The 26,895-nt window shown below is 33.8% G+C and overlaps 2 protein-coding genes across 2 annotated transcripts in view; one reads left to right on the top strand and one right to left on the bottom strand.

Moving 5' to 3' along the window:
- The first annotated feature begins 1,334 nt into the window (after positions 1 to 1,334).
- The window catches only part of LOC135141742 (very long chain fatty acid elongase AAEL008004-like), a 41,515-nt gene continuing 15,954 nt past the window's right edge, over positions 1,335 to 26,895 (top strand). Inside the window, exon 1 of the mRNA XM_064073123.1 lies at positions 1,335 to 1,503. The gene's annotated coding sequence lies outside the window, so the exon portion shown is untranslated. The remainder of the gene's footprint in view (positions 1,504 to 26,895) is intronic.
- On the bottom strand, positions 10,254 to 11,816 carry LOC135136001 (tigger transposable element-derived protein 4-like). The gene has a single exon (XM_064065113.1). It carries the CDS (start codon positions 11,814 to 11,816, stop codon positions 10,254 to 10,256), a length of 1,563 nt encoding a protein of 520 aa, XP_063921183.1.

Here is a 26,895-nt window from a genome sequence, read left to right as displayed (position 1 = left end):
TTAAATTTAACAAGTTTTTACAAGTTTAATAGGGGCAAAATCAGTCTTATCTTAGCAAGTACTAGCCCCGCCCACCCGCCCTCTATTTTCTCAGAGGATATGTCAGTTGCCAAAATAAGCTAAATCTTAGCAAGTACTAGCAAGTACTACCCTCTTGCTAAGATAAGATTTATTTCGGCAAACGATATATCCTCTGGGAAAATAGGGGGCGGGTGGGCGGGCCCAGTATTTGTTAATGTAAAACTGATTTTGTCCCTATTAATCTCGTAAAAACTTGTGAAATTAAAGGTGTTAAATTGCAAATTTCCGTAGTAACGAGTTAAATTCCTAAATCTACCCAAAATGTGCAAAATATGATGAGCTTTTACTTGTGATTTATCATTGAATTCATATTTTCTAGATTTGCTTATATAGATGCCTCGACCAATTTTTTCTGATGAGTATAATGAGAGATCGAGGAACGCGCGCTTAGTGATTCACCCTGTACATATTATTTATTCATCCTCTTCAAAATGTTCTTGACCCCTTTTAAGAATTAAGAATTGGGAAAAAGATGCTTTCACATGCATGTGGTATTTGTTATGCTTCAGAGGCCAAGGAAAGTTCGTGCAATTTATTAAATAGATTTTTATCATCCTTGCAAATATAACGATCGATTTCGCGATCTTTTTCAGATTACCTCACTTACCCTTGCCTCAAAAAACCACAAAAATTAGACTACCGAAACAAATTTTTTCAAATTAGAAAAAAATGTGTACTTTGGAGAAAAATTGAGGCGTTGGTGGATTTTACATATCTGAAAATTTAATTTACGTACATACACCTTTTTTATGCTGTTTTAATGCAACCTGGGTTAATAAATGTTTATTTGTTTACTTCAACTTATTGTTATCTTTATTGTCGCACGATAATAATTATAGTAACGAATAGTTTTTTCACTAAATATGCAAAAATAAAAGAAAACAAAATCAACCCTCCGACCTTGGATTTCACGTTCCGTCTGCCCGATCTTTACCTCCGCGCCCTGAGAGCGCGACGTTTCGATCAGCCTGACGCCGTCCTCAGACCCCACTCGAGCCTCCACCTGCCGGTCCTACCCTGTGCCCAAGCGGCGTTTCCTGGGGTGTTAAAGGGTAATATTTATAAAGCGGCATTAATTCCCCAAAAAGGGAAGAAACGGCGGAAGGCAGTTTCGAGTCCCGCGGCGTCCCCGGCCGCCTATGATCCCAACGCCGCGCCGGCGGGCGCACCTCAAAACTTCTTTCCAGCCGCACGCCGGACCGGTCACGTGACCTCCCCCTGTACATTATATTACACAGTGAACGCGTATCGCCGCCAGTTCGTGGTGTGTACATAGAGTGTTACGGTAACTGCCACAGCCGTTTTTAGTTTTCGTGTGTGTGTTTAGTATTAGTTTTCCGATTTTCGAATGTATGGTTTTCCGTTCTGGTGATTTTGCGGCTGTGATCGTCTACTTCTACCTACGTTCGCCCTTTTTTATTTGTAAGTAGGAAGCGCTGGGTGTTTTCGTATTTACATAACGGGAGGCTTTTCCGGTCGATTTTCCGAATTTCGCAGGCCTTCCCACCTGGGATGGGAGCCTAACCTCAAAATTTGACGTTTGGGCAAGGCAGATGCGATCTCGCCGATCGAACGCCGATTGGGCGGGTAATTAGCGCTTTTTGTGACCGGTCCGGTAAAAAATATCGTGAAATATTTTTCTATTATTATCAGCGCACCGGATTCGGCGATCTTATGGCTGTAAAAGTAATTTGTTCAGTTATCGTTTGGTATTTAGCACTCGTGCTCGTAAATGCATGTGATAGGATATTAACCCTCGGATTATTGCGTTTAATGACCGGAGTTTACCTGACGTCTTTGAAAATTTTCCAAAATCGATTTGGATATGCATGATGCAGTCTAATTAAATATTTCAAAAATAAATCAATTGTCGTCAGATCATTGAACCGCTGTAGTTCGTCCTTAAAGGAGTTAAATTAAATCACATGATGAAGGCTTCTAGAGGTTGTGGTTCTACAGCTTCTAATACCATCGATTATATATTTTTTTGTAGTATATTATAATGCATACACGGAACGGTGCCAGTGAAACATACTGTAAATTTATATAAAAGAAAAATCTGAATGCGCGAAAGTGTTAATCTGATGTATCGGCAACCAACTAACTGTAGACGATGACATCACGTCTTGTAAAATACTGAAGTGTTTGTAACAAAATATTCATATAAAAAATTGGAATTTTGTACGACTTTAATATATGCACAAAATTATACAAAGTATGAAAACAAAAAAAATATCTTGAATTGAAATAATTTTTGACATATCACTGCTGATTTTCGGTCGTCTATAGCTGTAGCCTTAGTAGCTGATATCACCAAATTATCAGATGTTGATTTTGCGATTAACATAGCACTTCTTACGAACTTTTTTCTGCTTTTAAAGAATGATAAGTCAGTTTTAATCGCGGCTGATTTGGTAGCACTTTTATCAAGAATTAAGGAATTAAAATAATCTGTATCTATGTTAGAACAATCCTTAAAATATTTAAAAAATAAATAACGATTAAGAATAGTGGTATAAGTAATTAGCAAATCGAAAAAGTTTGGTTGCAAGGTTTTATACAGGGTGGGTTCTACTTTGACGAATAATTTGTACAGAATGATTTTTCTTGTTTACTCACACGTGACCAATAGTCTCCGTCTTTATCTAACGCACATTATAAACTTAATAAACGAAAAAGACTGCCATAGTCAAATTATTAATTTGTAGTCGTATGATCGATATATGGCATTTCCGGTCGTTTCGTGTCACGGTTAGTGCTGTAGGTTTTGCTTTTTCCAAGTACCCTTCGTTTTCCTCTGTTCATAACGCTTGTTTGTCATTGATTTTTTAGTAATGTCGCGATATTTATTATGGAGGGATGTTCCCACTCTGTGACTAAGGCAGTAATAGATTTGATTCAGTCGCAACTTACAAAAATCGACTCTATACAGCTATGCATTTAGCACTACAAATTTAGCCCTAAAACTACGATATTGTAAAACCTGAAAAAGAAAATTCAATTGAAATAAATGAGCTCCATACTATTTTTAAGTCATGATAAAACTATTTAAGATGCTAATCATTTTTAATCACGTCCATCTGGGCACATTTAACTAACGAATTAAAAAATTAAATGATAACACGACACTTTTTAACTCGTTCATGGAATGTTTTAATTGCAGCTACTGTACATTTACATTCTGTCGTAAAATTGCAGTGAGTGTAAAAACTAAAAATAAAGTTGAGTCGGAATGAATTTTGATTTATATGACTGCTGCAAAGTACAGCTCAAAACAACGTCAGCCTTAGGTCTCGGTCCAAATTACAGTGGCTGACTATGAAATAGAGCCAACAAATTGGAAAGTGAAATTATAGTCATTTTTAATAATTATACCTAAATCATTTCACATTAAAGGCATTAACATAATTCCGAATCTGAGATCATCTAAATCGTCGGATTTTATTTTCATGGCGACCAAAGTCGACAGCATTATTTCTCTTATTATGTAATCGTACAGGTACGTAACAAATGATTCTATCTAGGTATATTATATATACTCAATTTATTATGCTAAATTTGATTCGAATATTTTCATGTTAATTTATATGCATTTAGGCTATTATTATTATTATTTTTATTTTTATACTTGATGTTTATTTAATCTAGGTAAAACTTTTGTAGTGCATTCCGCTTGCAGTGAAATAAGTGGCGGCGTTTTTCATGGTACGAAGTTAAATATTTATCAGATAAACTATTTTTTCACACTTTGAACTTAATTACCATTAAAATGATTTATACATTCTGACGCTATTTGTTTTTTAATATAAAAAAACTGAAAATATGTTGTTTATTGCCTTTTGTTACTTACTGCTTTTCCACAAATTATGACTCTATTTTTATATTAAAAAAATAACCATGATTTTTTTAAGTTTCGGTGAAAACGCTAACCTACTAATTTATGAATCACGGAAATAATACCGACATTTATGTCTTTTCTTAGGTTATAGGTTGTCGTAGTCGTAAACAATACGCTTCTTTTGACCCCTTATTTTATTATCATTGTTTGAATTTTCAACACAAACAATTTTTGCATTTGTTGTGTTTGTTGCAAGTTGTATGTCATTTGAATATAATACTGAACTTTGGATGTTTTCTTTATTTTTTTCCACTGGAATTTACCGAAATTATAGCCTCGGTAACAATTAGTTTCGGTTTTCGAATTGACCTCTTGACACACTAACGTCACTTAAATTTATATCGTTATGCTAAATCTTTAATTGTTGCTCATGCTGAGTTCGACGTGTAGGTTCTAAAATTCCTAAAATGTATTTCACACGTTTTTTCCCACACCTCCTACGGTTATATGTAGTTAATCGGTTATAAAAGTAACAAAATTTCGTCTTGTAAATTAACAGGGGCGAAAATGATATTCTTACAAAACGAAAAAATGAAAATGTTTAGATTTAAGTTGATTACTACAAAAATTTACCATTTTAGACATGTTTTATGTTTCTTGTTGTCGAAATAAGTCTACACATGTTCAGAAAAAAAAAGCAAAATGTAGCCCCGCCCACCCGCCCGATTTCAATTCTGATGATTTTTTTATTCATCGTGAACCAAGCTTTACTGCAAAATCCTTATTTCCCTACGAAAAATTAAAAACATCTTTTTGAGTATCGTGTTGTTCAAAAAATCCTGTGTATATTAAGAAAAAAATAAAGCCAAAAATTAGGCCCCACACGTAGCCGCCCCGATCTCAATTCTCAATTGTGATGAGTTTTTCATTTGTTGTCAGATCGAGAGACGGGGCTTAATTGCAAGATCCATTTTTGTCTATAAGAATTTACCATTTTAAACATGTTTTAAGTTTTTTGTTCTGAAAAGACATCTACGAATATTAAGAAAAAAGGCATAATATAAGCCCCGCCCACCCACCCATGTCTCAATTGTGATGATTTTTTTATTCGTCGTGAGCCAAGGAGACGGAGCTTAACTGCAGAATACTTATTTCAATATTAAAAACATGTTATTGAGTTATGTGTTGTTCAAAGAATACTATGTATATTAAGAAAAAAATAAAGCCGAAGATTAGGCCACACCCATACCCGCCTCGATCTCAGTTCTCAATAGTGATGACATTTTCATTCATTGTCAGTTCCAGGGGCGGGGCTTAATTGCAAGATCGATATTTGTCTACAAGAATTTACCGTTTTAAACATATTTTAAGTTTCTTGTTCTGAAAAGACAACTACGTATATTAAGAAAAAAGGCAAAATATAAGCCCCGCCCACCCGCCCTATCTCAATTGTGATGAAATCGTTATTCTTTCTCTACAAGAAATTACCGTGTAAGACATGTTTTTGAGTATCGTGTTATTCAAAGAATACTATGTATATTAAGAAGAAATTAAAGCCAAAGATTAAGCCCCACCCATATCTGCCCTGATCTAAATAGTAATGAAGTTTTCATTCGTTGGCAGACCTAGGGGCGGAGCCTAATTGAAAAATCCGTATTTCCTTACGAAAATTGACCATTTTAAACGTGTGTAAATTTCTAAGAATAAAAAAAATTATCACAATTGAGAGGGGGTGTGTGGGCGGGGTTTACATTTTGCTTTTTTTCCTTAACATACATTGTATTCTTTGAATAACACGATATTCAAAAACATGTTTGTGATTTCTTGTAAAGAAATAAGTATCTTGCAGTTAAGTTCAGCCCCCTTGGTTCACAGCTAACCAAAAAAAATCATCTGAATAGAGATAGGGTGGGTGGGCGGGTTTACATTTTACCTTTTTGTTTTAATATGATTGTGTAGACTTTTTTCACAACATGAAACTTAAAATACGTTCAAAATGGAAAATTTGTATAAGGAAACATCGATTTTGCAATTAGGCTCTGCCCCATAATTGCAAAATCCATATTTCCTTGCAAAAATGTACCATTTTAACCATGTTCTTGCTGTAAAACGATGGCTATGTATATTAAAAAAAAAAGGCCAAATATAAGCCCCGCCCACCCGCCCTATCTCAATTGTGATGATCTTTTTTAATCGTCGAGAGCCAAAGGACCGAAATTTAATTGCAAAATCATTATTATTTCTCTACAGGAAATTACCACGTAAGATATGTTTTTGTATATCATGTTATGCATAGAATACTTTGTATGTATATATTAAGAAAAAATTAAAGCCAAAGATTAAGCCCCACCCATACCTGCCCTGATCTGAATAGTAATGAAGTTTTCATTTGTTGGCAGACCTAGGGGCGGAGCCTAATTGCAAAATCCGTATTTCCTTACAAAAATGTACCATTTTAAACGTGTTTTAAGTTTCTAGGAATAAAAAAATCATCACAATTGAGGAGGGGTGGGTGGGCGAGGTTTATATTTTGGCTTTTTTTCTTAATATTACATAGTATTTGTTGAACAATACGATATTCAAAAACATTTGTGATTTCTTGTAAAGAAATAAGTATTTTGCAGTTAAGCTCCGCCCTCTTGGTTCACGGCGAACAAAAAAAATCATCACAATAGAGATAGGGCGGGTGGGCGGGCCTATATTTTGCCTTTTTGTTTTAATATGTGTAGACCTTTTTTCACAATACGAAACTTAAAACATGTTCAAAATGGAAAATTTGTATAAGGAAATATCGATTTTGCAATTAGGCTCCGCCCTATAATTGCAAAATCCATATTTCCTTGCAAAAGTGTACCGTTTTAACCATGTTCTAAGTTCTTGTGAAACGATGGCTATGTATGTTAAGACAAAAAGGCAAAATATAAAAGCCCCCACCCAACGGCAACGTCAGCGACGAGTTTATAAATCGACCTATTGTCGTCCACAAGCTCTATCTAACGTTATATATGGCAGAGTCCCATTGTTATGGAGTCAAATACATCAACAACGAAAGTCATAATAGAGGCAAGGTACTCTATATAGTTGAGCAAGATACATTCCTGCGGTCGGCTTTATATTACCCCTATTATGACATTTGTTGAGGTATTTGACCCCTTAATAATGGGACCCTGCCATATAACGTTAGTACCTGTGGACTGTATACGACTGTTGCTAGTGCTCATTAGGACTTCATAGTGTTGACCTTCTGATAAGAATTTCACAGTCTAGTGTTTAAGCTCAACACTTTGCACCGCCAGGAGATAAACTGATAAGAGTGTCGAGACAATTTGCAGGTCGAACAGAGCTTTATTAATATATCAGGGGCTTAAAGATGAACATTGTCCTTTTTTATTATTACTCTACAAAATAAGTGTTGAATTTTCCAAATCTTTGGGTTTTATTTAAAACTAGGATAATTTTATGTTAGAACTAATAGATTATATGACTTCTGCTATTTTTTTTAGGTTAACACAGTAGTTTTTGCGTCTTCATTTTTCTCATTCGTTTCCATTATCTCTAGTATTTACATAAATAGTTACGTGAATATTATTAACAATAGAAAATTTCCACACAATTACTCCAGAACGGCAAAAGGCAAATGCGCGTTTCCGTCTGTTATTTATACACACAATCAAATGAAAATGGAAACAAAGTCTAGTGCTAGTCACTATTAGTGTATGTACAGATAATGTAACCAACTACAAATTTTGCATTGTTAGACGTCCTTGTGCTCTCTGCAGTAGTAGACAGTTAGTAACTAATTAAATACAAAATATATCATTTAAAATAAAAAGAGTGACATTGATATGTAACACACATGAGTAAATCTGTTGTTCGTGTCCACTGTTTTACTAAATTTCATTCTAAGCTATAGCGAATGCAAAGGATGATAAGAAACACTGGAAATAAAAGATACGGTTAAATTTTTTCGACCTTGACTGTAAAACTGAATTTTTTACAAGTGAGTGTACTCAAATGTTACGAAGAAAATCACACTTATGTATTTCGTGTAATCCCAAACTGATGTCATTGTGTACGACGTCTGTATTTTTAAATAAAATTTTATTGCAGTCGCTTAAAATAAGTATTTTGCCATGTTTTATTCCACGTGAGTAAAATTAGTGTTCGGTTACTTTTCAAAGAACGATAACCCAAAATTGGCAACACTGTCGTTGTAATTAGGAGTACTAAAACTCATAATTTACTATGTACACAGCACATAAATCGAAATTATGTAAACTCGTATAACTTATTATCTTCGATATAAATCTATCTGAAGATAATTTGCAGATGCAGTGGGTGACCGTCGTAAAGAGTTTTTGTTTGCACAAGTAACGAGTAAAAATTTTATGTTATTTCGGTTTACGACGTCTAAATTGACGGATCGTTTCATAAATGACCCAAAACATTGACGGGAATTAAAAATTCGACACTCAGTAGTTTGTAGCGGCAATCGTCCTTTTTTGTCTCCATGTATGTCACTGTAATTTAAAAATCGTCCAAATTTCCGACCTTCCAAGTGAGAGCAGTGACCACCTTTGACCCTGACAGCATTAGAAAAACCCATCACAGAGCCAAATCACGAAAATTTTCCGTCGTGACGAGTTACACAAGACTGGAACTTTTCCTCTAATTTTATTTACTCTAATTTTCTCTGTCGTTTGTGTACTTTGACGTCATTGTGCTCGCCTGTCAATCCTGCCACCTAAAAAATCACGACGTCGCCGTAAAATTCAAATGAGGATGGAGCGTCGTCGTGCGTCTCTAATAAGATCATCAAATCCTATAATAGAACCACCACGACGATTATTAGCAAGTTTTCTCGAACGACAGCTGTGTTTGTTTCGCGAAATTACATTCTAGATACTAAAAATAAATGGTTCGACAAGACGGTGATTTACGCGGACTTACTCACTCGGCTTTGTTATAAATGGGATTGAGTTACTAATAGTTTTGTCGCTAATTGCTCTTTTCGTGTCAGGAGTGGTCAATAATTATGCGGAAAAATTGCCTCTGTTTTACGCAAAAAATCAATAGATAGGTAAAGGAACTCTATGGCGTGGAACTTTCTCGTTTATTGTTAATGTCCTACTAACCGAGTCAGAATTGTTAAAGACGGGATTCAGTTTTTTGTAAGTTGGTCAGCGTGCTAAATTACCAAACTTCAATCAACTACTTTTGGTCAGATTATAAACAGTAAAAGGAATTGTTCTCAGCGGCTTGAATGTGGTATGTTTCACAATGTATACACGCTGTCGTGAGAAAGCTGGAAACAACACTGACCAAGAGTTCAGGATTGTGGTGTTTATACAGTGATGTTTTAGAATTCGATTTTATACAATACTTTTTTAAATTTATTTTTTATTTCGTTCGTGTCTTTTTTTGGCACTTACACCAAGCAGACCTATATTTTATTAAGGTCCTTTCACACTCTTATCTAGCTCTCATTTTTTCTTTACCTAGTGCAAAAGCCACTTTTATAGCGTCTAATTATGGGCTTTTTTTGTTGGAATTTGGGTTGTCAAAATCAAACCTTACTTGTTTTAACACTCTTCAGCTCATCGATCCATTCACTGATCAATTAATTATTACTCTTCTTTTTAGGGCCTTCGATCGGTTCCAATATGTGGTTAACCGTTAATTTACATTCACATTTAACTTCAATATTTTTTAATTTTTATTTGCTTTACTTACCATATTTGGAGTGATTCACAAGTGTGACAGCTTTCAGTGTGGAAAACGTTGTGGTAAAAATGATACAAAAAAAATATATTTAGCTTTCTTAAAATAATAGTAATTAAAAGTTTCACGATATTGGCTCTTAAAAAAAGTCATATTTAAATAAATTCTGGCGTTCTGCCATTTTTAAAATGGAAGTCCTTATTATTTTAGTCAGTTTACCTTGACGCATGGTAGAAAAATTGATTGAAGGTTATTTCGACAGTAAAGTTCAATAAACCTCGTTTCTTTGAAAAATTAAGTGAGTGAATTGAGTGCTTAATCAAGACATCAATATAAAAAAAAATCCTAATTATATAATTCAATTTTGAATGTGCAAAACCGAGTACAGTAGCGTCCGGTTATAATGAACTCAAAAAATGTAACAAAACTAGTTCATTATATCCGAAGTTCACTATTAACGGAAAAATAAAAACTGCGTTTGTTTAAATTCAATTTACTTCAATTCTACGTTGGGAACAATTCAAAAAATATTTCTTGGTTTATAAACTAAAAATAAAAAAAAACATAGCTATTTATGTAATTACATATAACAAGACGTCACATAAACACAAGTCTACTTGACAAAATCAGTTATTTTTGTCTGTACATATCTATTAGAAAAGTGAATGTCACTAATATAGCGTTCGAGGTTGCAAAAGCTGTTCCATATAGGCTCCGGAACAGTGCGCGATTCTAAAAAGTTGCGAGTCTCTGCCATTTTTTGCGCCATTTCATTAAGAGAAGGAACATAAACATCAACATCTTCATCAGACTCATTTTCCTCACCCTCGGCCTCGTCACTTGTTGCCATGACTGATGTCACTGATTCTATAATCTGCTCGTCAGTTAGTCTTTCTGTTACCGTTATGTCGTTATCAATTTCCACATATTCTTCAAAATTAAATTCCCCGATTTTCTCTTGCACTGCAATTTCAATTGCATTATCCACATCTGTGAAAATAAGTCCAGGATCATCTTCATGTTTTTTTAACCATTCTGTTAGGGGAAGCTCATCGTCTGCATCAAATTCAGCACTTTTTTCAGAAAATCCTCCATGCTTGAAACAGTTTGCTATTGTATCTTTGCTAACCTTTTGCCAAGCCATGTGAATAAAATTTACAGCATCTAAAATGCTAACTGAAAATGTTTTTCCGTTGTCCATAGCCTCTATCATCTGCGCGAGTAAAATTTTCCTATAATGGCTCTTTAATGAATGAATTACACCTTGATCCATCGGTTGTAATTTTGAACTCGTATTCGGTGGCATAAAAACTAATTTAATTTGGTTTAGTTTAATCTCAGGGTGAGCTGTACAGTTATCAACTAAAAGTACAATTTTCCTATTTTTTTGTTTTAATTGTTCATCCCATTCAAGCAGTTCATTTGTGAAAATTTCAGAGGTCATCCACGCGTTACGGTTTGATTTGTATTTTACGGGCAATTGTTTATTTTTGAAACATCTAGGATTGGCAGATTTGCCTATAACCAACAATTTCCTTTTTTCTGTTCCAGACATATTGGCAGCTACTAAAACTGTAATCCTCAATTTAGATAACTTTCCTCCAGCACAACTTTCTCCCACAAATTTTAAAGTCTTATCAGGAGTCATTTGATAAAAGAGCCCTGTCTCATCAGCGTTAAAAATGTCTTCACTGTCATAGTTTTTCCGAATATGAGGCCAAACATTAGTTAACCAGTCATTAACAACATTCAAATCTACTGCTGCAGACTCACCCACAATTTTTCCTGTTCGGATATTATGTCTTCTTTTAAAACGTTCAATCCAACTTTTAGAACACTTGAAGTCTTTGTTTTCGATTTTACTACCCATTTCATTAGCTTTTTCTTGTAGAATAATACCACTTACAGGAACGTTTTCTTGTCTTTTTTGTGTAAACCACTTAAGAAGCCCTTGATCCATTTCATGGTGCTTTGATTTTCTCATTTTTTTACACGTAGAATTTCCCTGACCATACGCTGATAAAATGGCTTCTCTTTGCTTCCATATCATAGAAACAGTGGATTTTATCAAGTTCATTTCCTGGCTAACATCGCGTTGTTTAACACCACTTTGTATTTTTTGTATAATATCATACTTGTCCTTTAAGGTTAGAGCTTTACGTTTTTGTTTTTCCATTTCGAACAATGTTATTACACAAGTAAGTACTTATGTAGCGCTACTTCGACACAGTGACCAAGAATCGACTGGCACAGAAAGCAAGTTGGTGGGGAAATGCGTAGCGCGTAAATCAGGGAATCCCCGAAAAGTTCATTATAAACGGAAAACTGCACTTTATTTTGAATAATATTTAGTTCATTTTATCCGAAAGTTCATTACAAGCGGATTCAGTGGTTCATTATAACCGAAAAAAAATACATTAGATATATGGAAAAAATTTCGTTACTTGAAATACAGTACACTATAGCCGGAAGTTCATTACAAGCGGGTTCATTATAACCGGACAATACTGTATATATATAGGTGACTAAAAAAAAATAATGAAGAAGTCAATAAAATAAAAAATTTACGAAACTTCCTCAGGGCATATTTTTAAATAAAGGGAAGAGTAGTATATAAACATGTGTGGAGTCATAGTATGGTTTACGTATTATTATTAAGGATGTACCGACTGTAGGTCTGGCCGACTAACCGACTAGCCGATTGTTCGGCCAGTAAAAACCGACTAGTCGGCCGACTGTTCGGCTTTGCTAAAACCGGTTTATAAATGCCACAGACAGTGTGTTTTTTTTCTATTTCTCTGACTACCTTAAAAATTTGTTATATTTTAATAAAAGTTCCTTTGTTTTCCAAAAAATGTGTTAAATTTGTTTGGATAATTTTAACATTTATTTTTTTTTTGTAGTAACTCAGTACAAAAATAAAGAATAACAAAATTTAGGGCCCGTTTATACAATATTTTAACTGAGATTAAGTTGACCACGCGTTTAACAAGGCCATTAGCGACTTCTGATTGGCGTAGAGTCGGTCACATGGTACTTTAACGCCGTGTTAAAAATTAAATCGCAATTACATATTTAATTGAGGTTCTGTAAACCGGGTTTAATTGTATTATATACTATTTTAATTTTAATAAAAACAGCCGACCAATCGGCTGTTTAGCGGACCAGTCGCCGACTGCCAGCCGACGATGAAAAACGGCCGACTAGTCGGCTTATCCGACCGGTCGGCCACTAGTCGGTACATCCCTAATTATTATACATTTTGAAGAAAAAGTTAACTGCAGCGTCAGGTGTAGGATTCGAACCTGCGCTCGTTTTTCGAATCAGAACTTAAATCTAACCCCAGTCCATTCGGCCAACCTCATTTTGAGTCGAAACTGACTAAATTGGGTATTTAAAAAATGTATCTGAATTGGTTTTAAATGTAGAGGTTGGTAATTTTATTTGGATATAAAATCGCATACCAATATCATAATTTAAACGATGAGTATATACCGAGCGTGTTTTAAAATGATCAGTGATCGTAAGTGCAATTCGTAAGCCCTCTTAATCCTCTCGTCTCGGATACAGAGGATTTGCGGCTCTCTGTGTGATCCGCTCGTCCTAATCGCGTCACTCGGCGTAATGGCGGCAGTGTCCACAAGTCCAGTTCGTACGAAGAGGGTGTCGGCTCTTCTACCCTGGGCCTGGCGTCGCCTCGTTTCATACGGCAGCGCCCTCTAAAGGCTACTAGCGGAGCCCCCTAGCACTAAGAGTATTGGTTTAAAATAACGTCACTTATTTTATAGGAGACGAATATTATGTATTTATTCTAGTTAATGCCATAGACAGCGATGGATTTTAGAAGGTTTTTTGATAAAATTGTCTTATCGGATTACCGCAACTGAACATGTGAGATTAATGGAAATTTTTGGGAAATAATACCGTTATTATTAGTATTATAAAGTTTGTCCAGAATTATAAGAATTTTATGGACTCCCAACGTTAATCCGTTTTACAGCCCAGGCGTCAATTGTATTGTACAGCTGAAGAGCGGGGCGAACTCAGGTACAGAAAACATCGGCTTTCCCCTGACAGGCTCTTTACCTGTACAATAGAATTGACGTCTGGGCTGTAAAACGGATTAACGTTGGGAATCCATAAAATTCTTATAATTCTGGACAAACTTTACCTATTCAAATTGATCTTATAAATAAAATTAGTCGTTAGAATGAGAAAAAGGGCTAGCACTTGCCAAGATAAGACTGATTTTGGCAAATGACATACCTTCCAAGAAAATAGAGGGCGGGTGGGCGGGGCTAATACTTGCTAAGATAAGACTGATTTTGGCAAATGCCATACCCTTTAAGAAAATAGAAGGTGGGTGGGGGGGGTTAGTATTTGATAAGAAAAGACTGATATAGGCACTTTGACATTTTCAACCATTTTTCATCCATTTACGAAAATTAGTTGAAAACATTTTCTTGTGGATTTCGATATACAGAAGTCATTTTCGGCTTTGTTTCTTCGGAAATTCCTACCGTTTCTTCAAAATCGCTAATTGAAATATAGCAGTTTTTACAGTTTCGTCAAAATAGCTCGGTGTAAAAAATTTTAGATAAAAAAGGAATTTACTATTTATTATTTTTTTTTTTTTTCAGAAAATTATTTTAAGAATATACTTTGTGGTTTTTATATATTCACTGAAGTGTTTAAAATTAGTTTATTTGGGACAATAGAGAAATTAGGACAGGTCAAGTCAGGAGAGGTGCATGAAATAAATAATAAATTTTATAGCAAATAGAATAACAAAAAATTACGACTTGCGTTTCTTTCTTTTTATTTTTTTCACATCTTAGATTCTCTTATTAGTTTCCACTCCCACTCAACAGAAGAACATAATTAGCCCCGCCCACCCACCCTGTCTCTTTTTCAGTTATTAATTTTATCCAATCTAAATGAAATTAATGATCTTATACTGAACAGAAATAAAATTAGTCGTTAGAATGAGAAAATATTTGCTAAGGTAAGACTGATTTTGGCAAATGACATACCTTCCAAGAAAAGAGAGGGCGGGTGGGCGGGGCTAATACTTGCTGAGGTAAGACTGATTTTGGCAAATGACATACCCTCCAAGAAAATACAGGGTGGTGGGCAGGGCTAATATTTGCTAAGATAAGACTGATTTTGGCAAATGACATACTCTCCAAGAAAATAGAGGGGGGTGGGCTTGGCTAATAGTTGCTAAGATAAGACTAATTTTGGCAAATGACATACCCTTTAAGAAAATAAAGGGGGGGCGGGCGGGGTCAGTATTTGATAAGATGAGACTGATTTTGGAACTTTTGACATTTTCAACCATTTTTCAACTATTTCCGAAAATTAGTTGAAAACATTTTCTTGTGGATTTCGATATACAGAAGTCATTTTCGGCTTCGTTTCTTCGGAAATTCCTACCGTTTCTTCAAAATCGCTAATTGAAATATAGCAGTTTTTACAGTTTCGTCAAAATAGCTCGGTGTAAAAATTTTGTACGTAGATAGAAAAGAAAATTATTATTAATTTTTTTTTCAGAAAAACAATTATTTTAAGAATGTACTTTGTGGTTTTTATATATTCACAGAAATGTTTAAAACTACTTTATTTGGGACAATAGAGAAGTCAGGACAGGTCAGGTCACGTTAGGTCAAGTCAGGAGAGGTGCATGAAATAAGAAATAAATTTTATAGCAAATAGAATAACAAAAAATTACGACTTGTGCTTCTTTTTTTTTATTTTTTTCACATCTTAGATTCTCTTATTAGTTTCCAGTCCCACTCAACAGAAGAAAATAATTAGCCCCGCCCACCCACCCTGTTTCTTTTTCAGTGATTAATTTTATCCAATCTAAATGAAATGAATGATCTTATACTGAACAGAAATAAAATTAGTCGTTAAAATGAGAAAAAGGGTTAGTTTTTGCTAAGATAAGACTGATTTTGGCAAATGACATACCTCCCAAGAAAATAGAGGGCGGGTGGGTGGGGCTAGTACTTGCTAATATAAGACTAACTTTGGCAAATGACATATCGTCGAAGAAAATAGAGGGCGGGTGGGCGGGGCTAGTGCTTGCTAAGATAAGACTGATTTTGGCAAATGACATACCTTCCAAGAAAATTGAATCTCGTTTACACAACTAAATTTATTAAAAAATCTTTTCAATATGTGTCGTACTTTATTTTGGTCGTCACTGTATCTGTTTTCCCCCTAACCCCCCACAAAATTGATTACGTCATCTCAATAAATCTTAGATGTGCAAAACATGATGAATATATGTATATTGGTGATTTATGATTGCATTACAATTTCTTGAATAGCTTATACAGGATGACTAAAAAAAATAATAAATGAGTAAATTTATTTTACTAATTAAATCAGGAACGACTCATTTTTTATTGTTATTAATTATTTATTTAGTTTGTCCTTGCAAAAATTTAATGAGATTATCACAAAATTTTGTTAGGGGGAGACTTTGTTTTAACTTATAAAAGCTCTCTTAAAAAATCCCATGCCTAATCAAATTTTATCATTTTTCGAAGAAGCTGGATTTGTTTTATTGTACTTCAGAGGCGAGGGAAAGTAAATAACCTTCAACCATTTTTTTTCAGTTAGTTAGTCAGTGGATATCTTTTTGTGTAATGTAGAATGTAAAATCCTAACCAAAATTTGTGTGTTCATCATTCAAAAAATTTAAAAATTTTATGAACGTATTTAAATATGTATATTTTGAAATGTGTCGTGTGAGATATTGCTAAATTACCTGAGGTAAGAATCTGTCCTACTTTTGTTGAAAGTTTTACATTTTATCTCAGAAACCTTCCTACGGACTTCTTTAAAATTTTTACGACACAAATATCCATTTCGGAAAGTCAATGACGTCATCTTTATAATAACCTTGTTTTTATTAAACAATATTGCTCGAAGAAGTTGTGTGTTACAACTTTTTGCAACTACTTATGGTATGACCTTTTAACAAAATAAAGTTTGGGTCGGTTTATACCATCGACTACCAAAACGCAAAATGGTAAGAACGCAGTAACGTTATTAGTGTTACATTGTCCACATTAAATAGATGTTTGATGATTTTTTATTATGAAATCGTTCTGTTTTTAACTTACTACATTGTATAGTAAATTCCATTAGTCAGTGGTCCGAGTTCAACGAATACTACTGATATTTCACTTGTGTTCCCAAAATACACTTCTGTTTATTTTAGTTTATTTTGTGTGTCTTGCCGAAATTTCTATTGTGGAACTATGCTCACAGCAGTCTTTATCACCTAATTTGTCATTTCTTTCCATGTTCTTACCACAAATAACTAAAGTCCCTTCAACTTTACCGTTCGTGTCTTCCATTCTAGTATTTATTTGAGTCATCGAAATGACTAACTCTACATCAAAAACCAATAAAAACGAACTTAACTTAGCTACATATACCGAAGATAACAATTATTCTAATACTGTATAATCCGACGTGTGATAACTGGGAAAGTCTGTCTAATCCGCCAAACCGACATTATTGATAGCCTTTATCAGAATTTTCCCTCTTTTTATCCCGTGACTGAAAATTTCATTACAGCTAATCACTGATAAATCACACCGCGTGTTTAATTTTTGTTTACGAAATGTTAGCAAGGTTGCTAATAAAATGCAAGCATCTTGGGTAAACTTTACGGAGTTAATTGCCCAATTAAGCTTGTAATCGTGTATTAATATCTGCTTAAAAGTCAGTACGTTTTAAGAGGCTTCCGATTCAGAATTTACCAACAATGGTAAAGTGGGTTAAGTGAATAATGGGTGAAGGTTCGCATTGCAAAATTGTAAAACATAACATACCGCGCGACATGTTTGTATAAACACAGAGTATTTATTTACACACCGACCGACCAGCGGACTCGCATTGAGGTAAACTACAACATTGCCCGATTTTTTATTTTATTACAAAAATGAGCGCAGCGAGCTGCACCTCTTCAATTTTCCAACTGACACGTGTCCAGATGGGTCGGCTCAAACCAGATTTATTTGGGTTGGGTAATAATCTCATTAAAATGTATAATTAACGTAATTTTCCGAAATGCTCGTGCGTTTTTGCAATAACCCACTCACTGATTTTTCGACTCCACTAGCACTGATTTTGGTCGGTAAAATAACCTGACCGAGTCCGTTTTTTACAATTGGTTGCGTAACCGCGTCAAGAATGAATGCTAATTATTACCATCACTTTTACTTCAAAACGTGAAAGTGAAATAAGTTTGACCTGAGTACTGATTTGGTTTTTCATGAAGGTTCCACCAAGATGGAAAAAGGAGTATATTTGTGAAGATTTACTAATTGTGGTCTTCCGGGAACTACTTCTGATATTGATTTGGTGTTTGATTTTTTTACGTAACCGCAAAATGCGGATATAATTTTGAGAAAATTTCTCTTAAATCGGAGCAAGAGCGTTCAAAAATCGCAAGTTGTCGGTTGAAGAGGAGCGTGATTTAACACTTGTGTACAATAGGGTCAACGCATTGTGAAAGTTTATGCAGATGACGATGTTTGTTTTTCCCTGATATGATAGGACATTTACTTGCGCATAGTTCGCGATTTGCTTGTGGATAAGTATGTATAATGAATATCGTTGTTCGTGCTTTTTTAGTTGCAACACAGAGCTTAAATCTAGAAAAAAAATCTAAAATTCGACCTTAACATATTACAAGTACAAAAAGTTGTAGGTTTGACGATTGTGCCACTCTGTCAGTGAATTAATTGCCACAAATTTAAGAGTTTCTTAAAAAAGAATACACGTGTGTGATTAACAGATGAGTTTTTTTGTGGTCAAATTTGACAGAAGGCACCATAATGAGTTAAAGTGGTGCCTAATACCTTGCTAGCAGATAGCAGATAGTGTTCGTTATTTATAATTACGGGTTTTTCCCAGTGCAGTGGTCTGTCAATCATCGGCCTCATGTTGCCTTAATTTTTAATATTTTTTAGTTACACATTCGCTCAAAAACAATAACAGATAAAAAACATGAGTTAAAAGTAATCACGATGTAAATGAAGTTAGTTACTTGCGACAACTTTTTGATTTGATTTTCAAGTAGTGGAAATTCCTGACAACACATCCGCTTTTTCTGATTTAAATTATAATACTGTTTATAAAACAGGAGTTCGTATTGCGGTGTTGCTGTAACTACGGTTGCAAAGTTTGTTTCCTTGTTTAACTTTAATTACCTACTAGTACCTATTTCGTATTTTAACATATGGATCGGAGGTGGTGTCTATAAGATTTAAATGTTTAATGTAACCTTAAATGGTGTAACATCAATGTGTTATAATTGATCAACTAAACCCACGTGTGCCTCTTAATTATGGGTGGTGGTAACAGGTCGGCTGTGAATGCGTAAATCTCATACACAGGACTAAGGTAAAATGAATATTAATTTTAATAAACGTAAAATAGAATGTAGTAATAGTCTTTGGTGTTAAAAATGGCAAAAATAACGTCCACAGACGTGAGTCCTGTCTTTAGAAAACACATTTTTTCCCATATCATTTCAAATTACTCGTGTAAAGATCAACCGTGAAAGAATTCCTCTTCGAAAAAATTGCCCGGTAAAATGAAAAATATATTAAGAATGTTGAAACTGAATGTAAATTAGCTCTAAATTGTAAAGTTGTGAGTTCAAACAGGCTGGGCAAATGGTCTGGACCATAAACCATCAGTTGGGAAAAAATATTGAAAGCTCATTTTCGAAATATTTTATTCCAACCGATGAATCAAAATTATTTAAAAACTGTTGCCTGCTTAGACTATAAACTTCCTACGAAACTAAACAAGATATCACGATTTTTTAATTTTTACTTAATACTGTAATGCGGCCCATGTTATTTAAATTTCACAACATAGATACGTTCATATATATTTGTAGTTTATGAATCCGTCTTGATTTTTTATCCTAGACATCCATTTTTTTTTTTAATTTTATGTTGGCAGTTATGAATTGAAAACACCACAAAAAATACTGTGAATCAATACTAAAACCATTTTACGCCCCTTTGAGTTTAGTAGTTGGTCAGTAGAGGTTTGACAGTCATATTTTTCAACCAGATGAACTCTAATCAACAACTTTCCGTTTTAATAAAAACCTTAGAATGTGTGCAAAAGAGCAACGGTTTTATAGTGTCTAAGTTAAACTATAAAATTTTGTTGTATAATTTTAATTTTTTCCCAAAACCTTAAGATTAAAGAAAGAAAAAAAGATTAAAAATATGGGTGAATTAATAAATCGCTGATATAAAAGCATATAATATTATTTTTACTTCCCAAGCGTAAGCTAAGAAAATATAATAGGGTCCATCTGGTGAATAGCTACTTTCATGTGTTTTCGAGGTTTATGATAAAAAAGCTAGGTCTCTCGTTTCCACCTGTCCGTCACCTGTGTCGTTTTTTGTTAGAGAGGTTATCCCTGAAGTACCGGATCGATTTGTCAATTTTTGTATGTATTTTAAGAATATCGTGTAGATTGTTAGATTGTAAAACGCTAACAAAATTTGTCTAAGCATCCTCGTCAAAAATTTGATGACATTACCCCAAAATTTTGCATGGTAAATACGATTATTTTTTTAGGTTTTCAATTATTTGAAATTAAAACTCAAAAAGTGACAAGAAAAGCAAAAAGAAGTTTTAATTACCTCATTTTCATTTTCCACGTATTTTAACACACATTCGCATGTACGCAACCCCGAGTCATGTTTGAATCGTGTTTCTACGAGTTTTGAACAATAATTTAATAGAGTTTTAACTCCTTTTTTTTCGTATTATAGAACACGTATACGACGCGCGCCGGAATAGGATGTCGAGCTCGAACTCGGTGTCGGTGTCGGTGTCGAGGTCATCGCGTATTGCGGTGACGCTATCGCTAACTATTTAATAAAATGTGTTCGATTGACTGTTCCAACGACTAACTTAGGTACAACAATTGATGCCGTTTTCACATGCTTTATTACTCATTTAAGAACTGATATTTATATCACTCATCTTAGTGGCCATAGGCCACTAATAACTGTATTAAATGATAGGGATAAAGATACCGAAGGCGATAACGCTATGATTGAACAGTAATTTGTATTTTAAATCGAATAGGTTATAAATACTGCTCTAGCATTTGTAAATATTCACTTGTTACTTTAGTTGGTAAGTTACACATTGTACTTTAATTTTTTTTATACAATATTTTATAATAATTAATTATGATATTTCTGTACGACAAATAAATAAAAGTATATTTTATAATAAACAAAAATTGATAATAATGGATATTTACTTTAATTAACCCAATCATCATCATTAATCATTTTGTGAAAAAATACAAATGCACCATATTTTTGGTTTTTATTATTTTTTAAGAGAAAATTATTGACTTCGCCGCGTATACGTGTTTAATTTATATAAACTTCAACTGTGCGTCCCTGGGTCGACGCACTCTTTTTTTTTATTTACATTGCTTAATAGTAATAGTGTTGTTTATGTTTACAATGTTTACTCCAATAATTTCGATTACCGTTTTGTTGTACCTGTGATATTAGATAGAATATCCCTCGTTCTAGTTTTTTGAAAAATAAAAAAAAAATGATATTAGGAATTTTAATTTTTGTAATAACCCCTATAAGTTTACGAGTATAATACAAATACAATATGACAACAATGAGTATAGCAGTTTCAAGGATTATCTCTTTAATACAATCAACACAGACGACAGACGGACAGGTGGACTGAAACGGGAGACCTATTTTTGCATAGTCTAGGAGTCATGAATGTTCGAGAAAACATTAAAGTAACTGTTCCCTGGACGGACGCTATTACAATTCCCTAGCTTCCGCTCGGGAAGCAAAAAATCAAAAGAAAATTAGGATTTTATTTTGTTGGAAATATTCTAGCTTATATTTAATTAAACTGCACTTAACAAGGTCGTAGTATGCATATATATTTTCCTACAGCGATGTTTTTGTAATTGCTTGATTTAAATCACTATTTACATGAAAAAGCGTTAATAGAAAAAGTGTTCGGATAAGAAGACGAGGCACAATTAAACAGGTTAAACGTTTATATGATGTTCGATCGTAATTGTACTGGTCTTCCCGTCCGAACATTCGATTCCCAACCCCAACACGGATGATAAGACTTTCAAATATTGTGTTGCTTTACTGTAAACTTAATGACAATCGACAAATTGGGGCGACCTCTGGTGACTTATAGGAGATGAGATCGTTGTTCAAAGGATGTGATTACTTTAAAAATTGTGCGTGGAAACGAGTACGTCGCGTCGCTGCTTAGTTAAACAAAGAAAGAGTGTTCGGATGAGAAGACGAGGCACAATTAAACAGGTTAAATAATAGTAGCTTCTAAAAACTTGATGACGTCGTCTCAAAGTTGTGCTAGACAAATCTTATCTATGAATGTACAGATTTAAAAAAAAAAGTCAAAAGCTTGCTAAGTAAATCCTATTTAAAATTTCAAATAATTGCGTCTCTACGTGTGGTATGTATACATTAAATTACAAAATCAATTTAATAATAAAATATCTATGAAACTGCGTTTGTTTGGTAGCATTTCAGGTGTGAGGTAACTTGTGCCTAAATAATTAAAATGTGTTGCTACATTAAGTTACCTCCAATCACGTTTCTGTCGTTCGAATTATTGCAACCATATTTGAAATGAAAACAAAGGGTAGAAAATTCGGTGTTATTTTATTTAGAATAAGTACAACAAGAAAAATAGTCATTGAGTTTACATTACTAACGTAAATTCGATTCTGTACATTATTTGCTTCGTAATTTATTTCTTGTACAGGTTGTAGTTGAATCTATTTAATCATCTGCTTGAAATGGATCCTTGTAACTCTAAAACAAAGGATTGTTGTTCATATTTTGTTTCTCGCGAACTATTAAATAGTCGTTACACGTGGCAAACCTTGAACTGTGAAATTATAAATTTGAAGCAATAGTTTTTATGCAACTAATTCCATTCAGGATGTTCTAGTAATAACTACTTAACAACTATCATGAAATGAGGACAAGGAGCAGTGTAATTCCGGACTAACTAACAATTAAATGCAGCTTTAGTTGCTTTGTAAAAAATATATGTCCTTCATAAGTGCATTTATGCCCTCAAGAAATGTCATTAAATATGATTAAAAAAAAGGCACTCTTGAAGTTTAATTGTGTTTAAGGTGCAATGATTAGATTTCCACATCGCTATTATTTGGTTTTAATAAATAACCATATCAGGTAATTCAAGTTTTATTGATTATTTTCCGGTAAGTCAAGTGTTTCGTAATGTAAACAGATGAGTGATAAAAGAAACCGTGCAAATAGTGATTCATTTTTTGACTGCTCGCTTCGTCCACCGCAACAGTGAAATTATTAATAGAGGTGATCAAATAAAGCAACTAGTGTGATTTTAGTGAACCCAGCACAGGCTGACCTTTTCCTCCACGAGCTTTCTAATTTTGTAGAATCTAGATGCACAAATTAAATAAAAATCGCTTGCATCACAACTTCGTCTCATTAATTGCCCATAAAAGCCCTAATTAGCACCACCTATTCAAATATTTGCAGAAACGGTGTCCAACTATTAGTCACAATACAAAATTCGTGCATCAATCTTATCCTATAGTTTTCACAGCATTCACAGTCGTAAGTTAATAGATTTGAAGGTCGCTTGCGTAACGTAACAATCATCTCATTCATGAAAATTCGGAATGTTTATTCTTGTATTAGTTCCGATAGAAACGAAAAAACAAAATTAGGAAGCACGTGGATCTACCCACCTGTTGCTCCAAATTGTTGATGAACTCATACATATTTGATAACGGTAATTCAGGCTGAGGTTTTTAATTATTCGGTCCGTAATTTTGACAACTTTCTTTAACTCGTAACAGTTTGGGGATTTTGCTTGATCGAAATTGGTTCTAATAAAAATTGAACAGTGCGGTATTTACCGGAAATCACCTAGTCTACAACAAGGCTATAATTTTATTAACTGATTAAATTATCTTATTATGACGTAACAATCTTATCACATGCTACCAAAAGTTTACACAAGCTGTGTGCGAAAAGACGATGAACTTAACCTCGTTTTTAAGCGATCTGGAGTGCGCGAATTTCACTTTTGCGACTAGAATTTTGCAGATTCAAAAAAATGACAAGTGGTCATCCACTGAAAGTATTTTGTTGAATGATAAATTATAACTATGTTAATGGTAGCCTAGAGAACTCGTTTGTGTCTGAAGTTTCTTGCAAGTGAAATTATTATCTAACAGCGTATAACTTAGTCACGTTTTAATTTTGAGGTTATCGTGCGCTTTTCTTGTGCCAGAAATTTGCACTTTCATTTTCTGAACAGTTATGTACAGGTAGCAGTTTCACGTTTCGGTGATTGTTCCTATAAATAAACAATTTTTTGCTGGCCGAAAACTGTTTTGGCCACAAATGGTTATCCAATGTAACTTTTTATGTAACATATTGTTTGCGATGTAACGATTGAATCCTTGTAGCAAGAAACTTTGCTACTTAGGAACTATTAAATGTGAGGTCCCAATTCCGGACAAATGAGATAATATCCTTTTTTATTACGTAACAGTATTTTCACTTTCTTATTTGAGGTTAATGTTACAGGCGTTTCATCAAGACATCGATGGTTTAATTGAATTTTATAAGGAGTTTTCTTGATATTTCTTTGCTTATATTGTTTAATTACATAAACGCCATCCTAACCTGTAATGGAATCAAAAAACTTTTTATTTCCCGAATAATAAACGAAGCCAGAATCGCAATAGATCAACTGGTTAATCTAAAAGGTTTAAATATCGTACAGTAATCGACATAAGTCCAAATGTCTATTCATCCTCTCCTAAAAACTGATGACGTAATCTGAAAATTTGTTCAGAAATATCACTATTATGTGCTCCATAACCTGTTCGTTTTTTTGAAGTTACGTACCGTGTTTGCATTATCTAAACAAGTAACGTTTTTTATATCACACTATTATTAACTTTTGCAATTAAGTTAAAAATCCTGAGACATGTCATGTGCCAAATTTCAACAGATGTGGTCGATTTTGTTTGTTTTGTGTTAAAAAATTTATAACTTGTAGCTTTAAGGCAAATATTTGCGAATGTCCAAATATTTATTTATCACGAATATTTACTAAAATTAGTAATTGGTCACGTAATTATAACCTTATTTTATCCGTTGGCAGTTGTTTAATTTAATAAAAAAATCGCTACTTGTAGCGCGTTTTTATAAGAAATCTCTATACAATTCAAAATATGCTATTACGAGCTAACCTTGATCCTAGTAATTGTAAGCTTTGTATTCACAAAAATATGTTTGTTTGAAATAAAAAAGCCAGATTCGCACGAGATCATTTCCGAGTGAGTTCCCACGTTTCATAAATTGTTGTTTTTTTTTGGTGTGTAAAATAAATTTATTCTTGTTTAAAAATTTCGTGTTTGTAATGTATGGAAATTTACAATGTTTGCAGCGTACACGTCTTAAGAAAGAATCCAAGTTTTTCTGTTACCTAACGTGGGGAATTCCGGTTAGAAAAAAGTTACCGAAGAAGAGAAAAATTGCCGAAGATTTTTACTGAGTGAATAAATTAGAAAGGACATAACCGGATTGCAGTCGCAGTACTTTATTACAAAATTGTTTTCAGCGGCTTAAATCATTGTAGATTGGTTTTAGCGTTTTGGTTTTTTATAGCAACCTTGAGGAAATTTGTATGTTTGTTATTATTTTTTGTTGGTTAGGTAACTTTGTGTTCATATATGTATAATTGTATATTCATGAATGGTTTTTTATGTGTGTGTTTAGTGTGTTATAATTGTGTTTTAATACTTTTTTATCAGTCATTAACTGATATTTTCAATTTGTGTAACAACCTTTCAACAAATTATAAGGAAATATTACCTAATTATAGGAATTTTCTGTTCTGATGTACTCAAAACTTTGCATATTATTCAAATAATCGAGAAAAATGGTAAATCGTTTTCGAAAAATAATAATATGCCACTAACATTAGTTTGCTTACTCGTAAATTAAGGATATAGGAAAAATATTGACAAAAAATTAAACTTGAAATTTGAATTGCACTACAATAGTCAGCTTACCTTGAGCAGGTAAGAAAGATCACTAACATTAACTTTTCAGTACGTGATGTACGGGGATTTCGGGAGTCCCAAAAAATAATAAAAAAATTCTTTGTTGTGGATTACGAAAAAAAACTACTCTTAATATTGTTCAGTTCATTCTTAGCAAAGTTTTAGCCCCGCCCACCCGCCCTTTATTTTCTTAGAGAATATGTCATTTGCCACAATCAGTTTTATTTTAGCGAATACTAGCGCCGCCCACCCACCCTTTATTTTTTTCTTAAAGAGTATGCCATTTATCAAAATCAGTCTTACGTTAACAACTATTAGCCCCGCCCCCCGCCCTCTATTTTCTTAGAGGGTAAGCAATTTGCCACAATCAATCTTATCTTAGCAAGTATAGTTTTTGCAAACTACCACCGGACAGGAAAATCTTACACATTAAACAACAATGAAAACCGCAATTAGGTGTTAAGAAAGGAGGTAGGTCCCAAGACCCTACCGTAAATAAAATCTCCCTTGTTATTACGTTGCCCTCGGGGCTTCGACAAGTTTCATTGAACTAATGATAAAATCATGGTTTTGTAACTAACGTTAATATTTTAATAATAATTATAACAACATTATAATGTACGAGTGTAAAAAATAAAACATTTATTACAACTTTACAATCACGTGTTTAGCTAAAAAACGTAACGAGTCCTGTCCTGAGTATCGTTTCTAGGATTTTCTAAGTAAACAGCCCGGCGACCGGCTAAAAGAGGGTACGTTGTAATCCGATTAGCGTCCTGTTGTTGCTTAATTTTTATGATCTCTACTGTCCGGTGGTAGTTTGCAAAAACTATACTATCTAAGATAAAACTGATTTTGGAAAATGAGATATCCTGTAAGACAAGAGAGGGCGGGTGGGCGGGGCTAGTACCAAATAAGATAACACTGACTTTGGCAAATGACATACCCTCTAAGAAAAGAGAGGGTGGGTGGTGGGCGGGGCAAGTACCTTCTAAGATAAGACTGATTTTGACAAAGGAGAGATGACTCAAATGACGTATCCTAAAAAATGTAATCAAATTATTATACGAAAAGACACTAGAGGCTT

Source organism: Zophobas morio, unplaced genomic scaffold (genome assembly GCF_036711695.1).
Source record: "Zophobas morio isolate AGI-343-1 ecotype UQ-CSIRO unplaced genomic scaffold, CSIRO_AGI_Zmor_V1 ptg000004l, whole genome shotgun sequence".
NCBI classification, from domain to species: Eukaryota; Metazoa; Arthropoda; class Insecta; order Coleoptera; family Tenebrionidae; genus Zophobas; species Zophobas morio.
The sequence above is the reverse complement of the archived record's forward strand: the minus strand, read 5'-3'. Positions and strand labels throughout refer to the sequence as shown.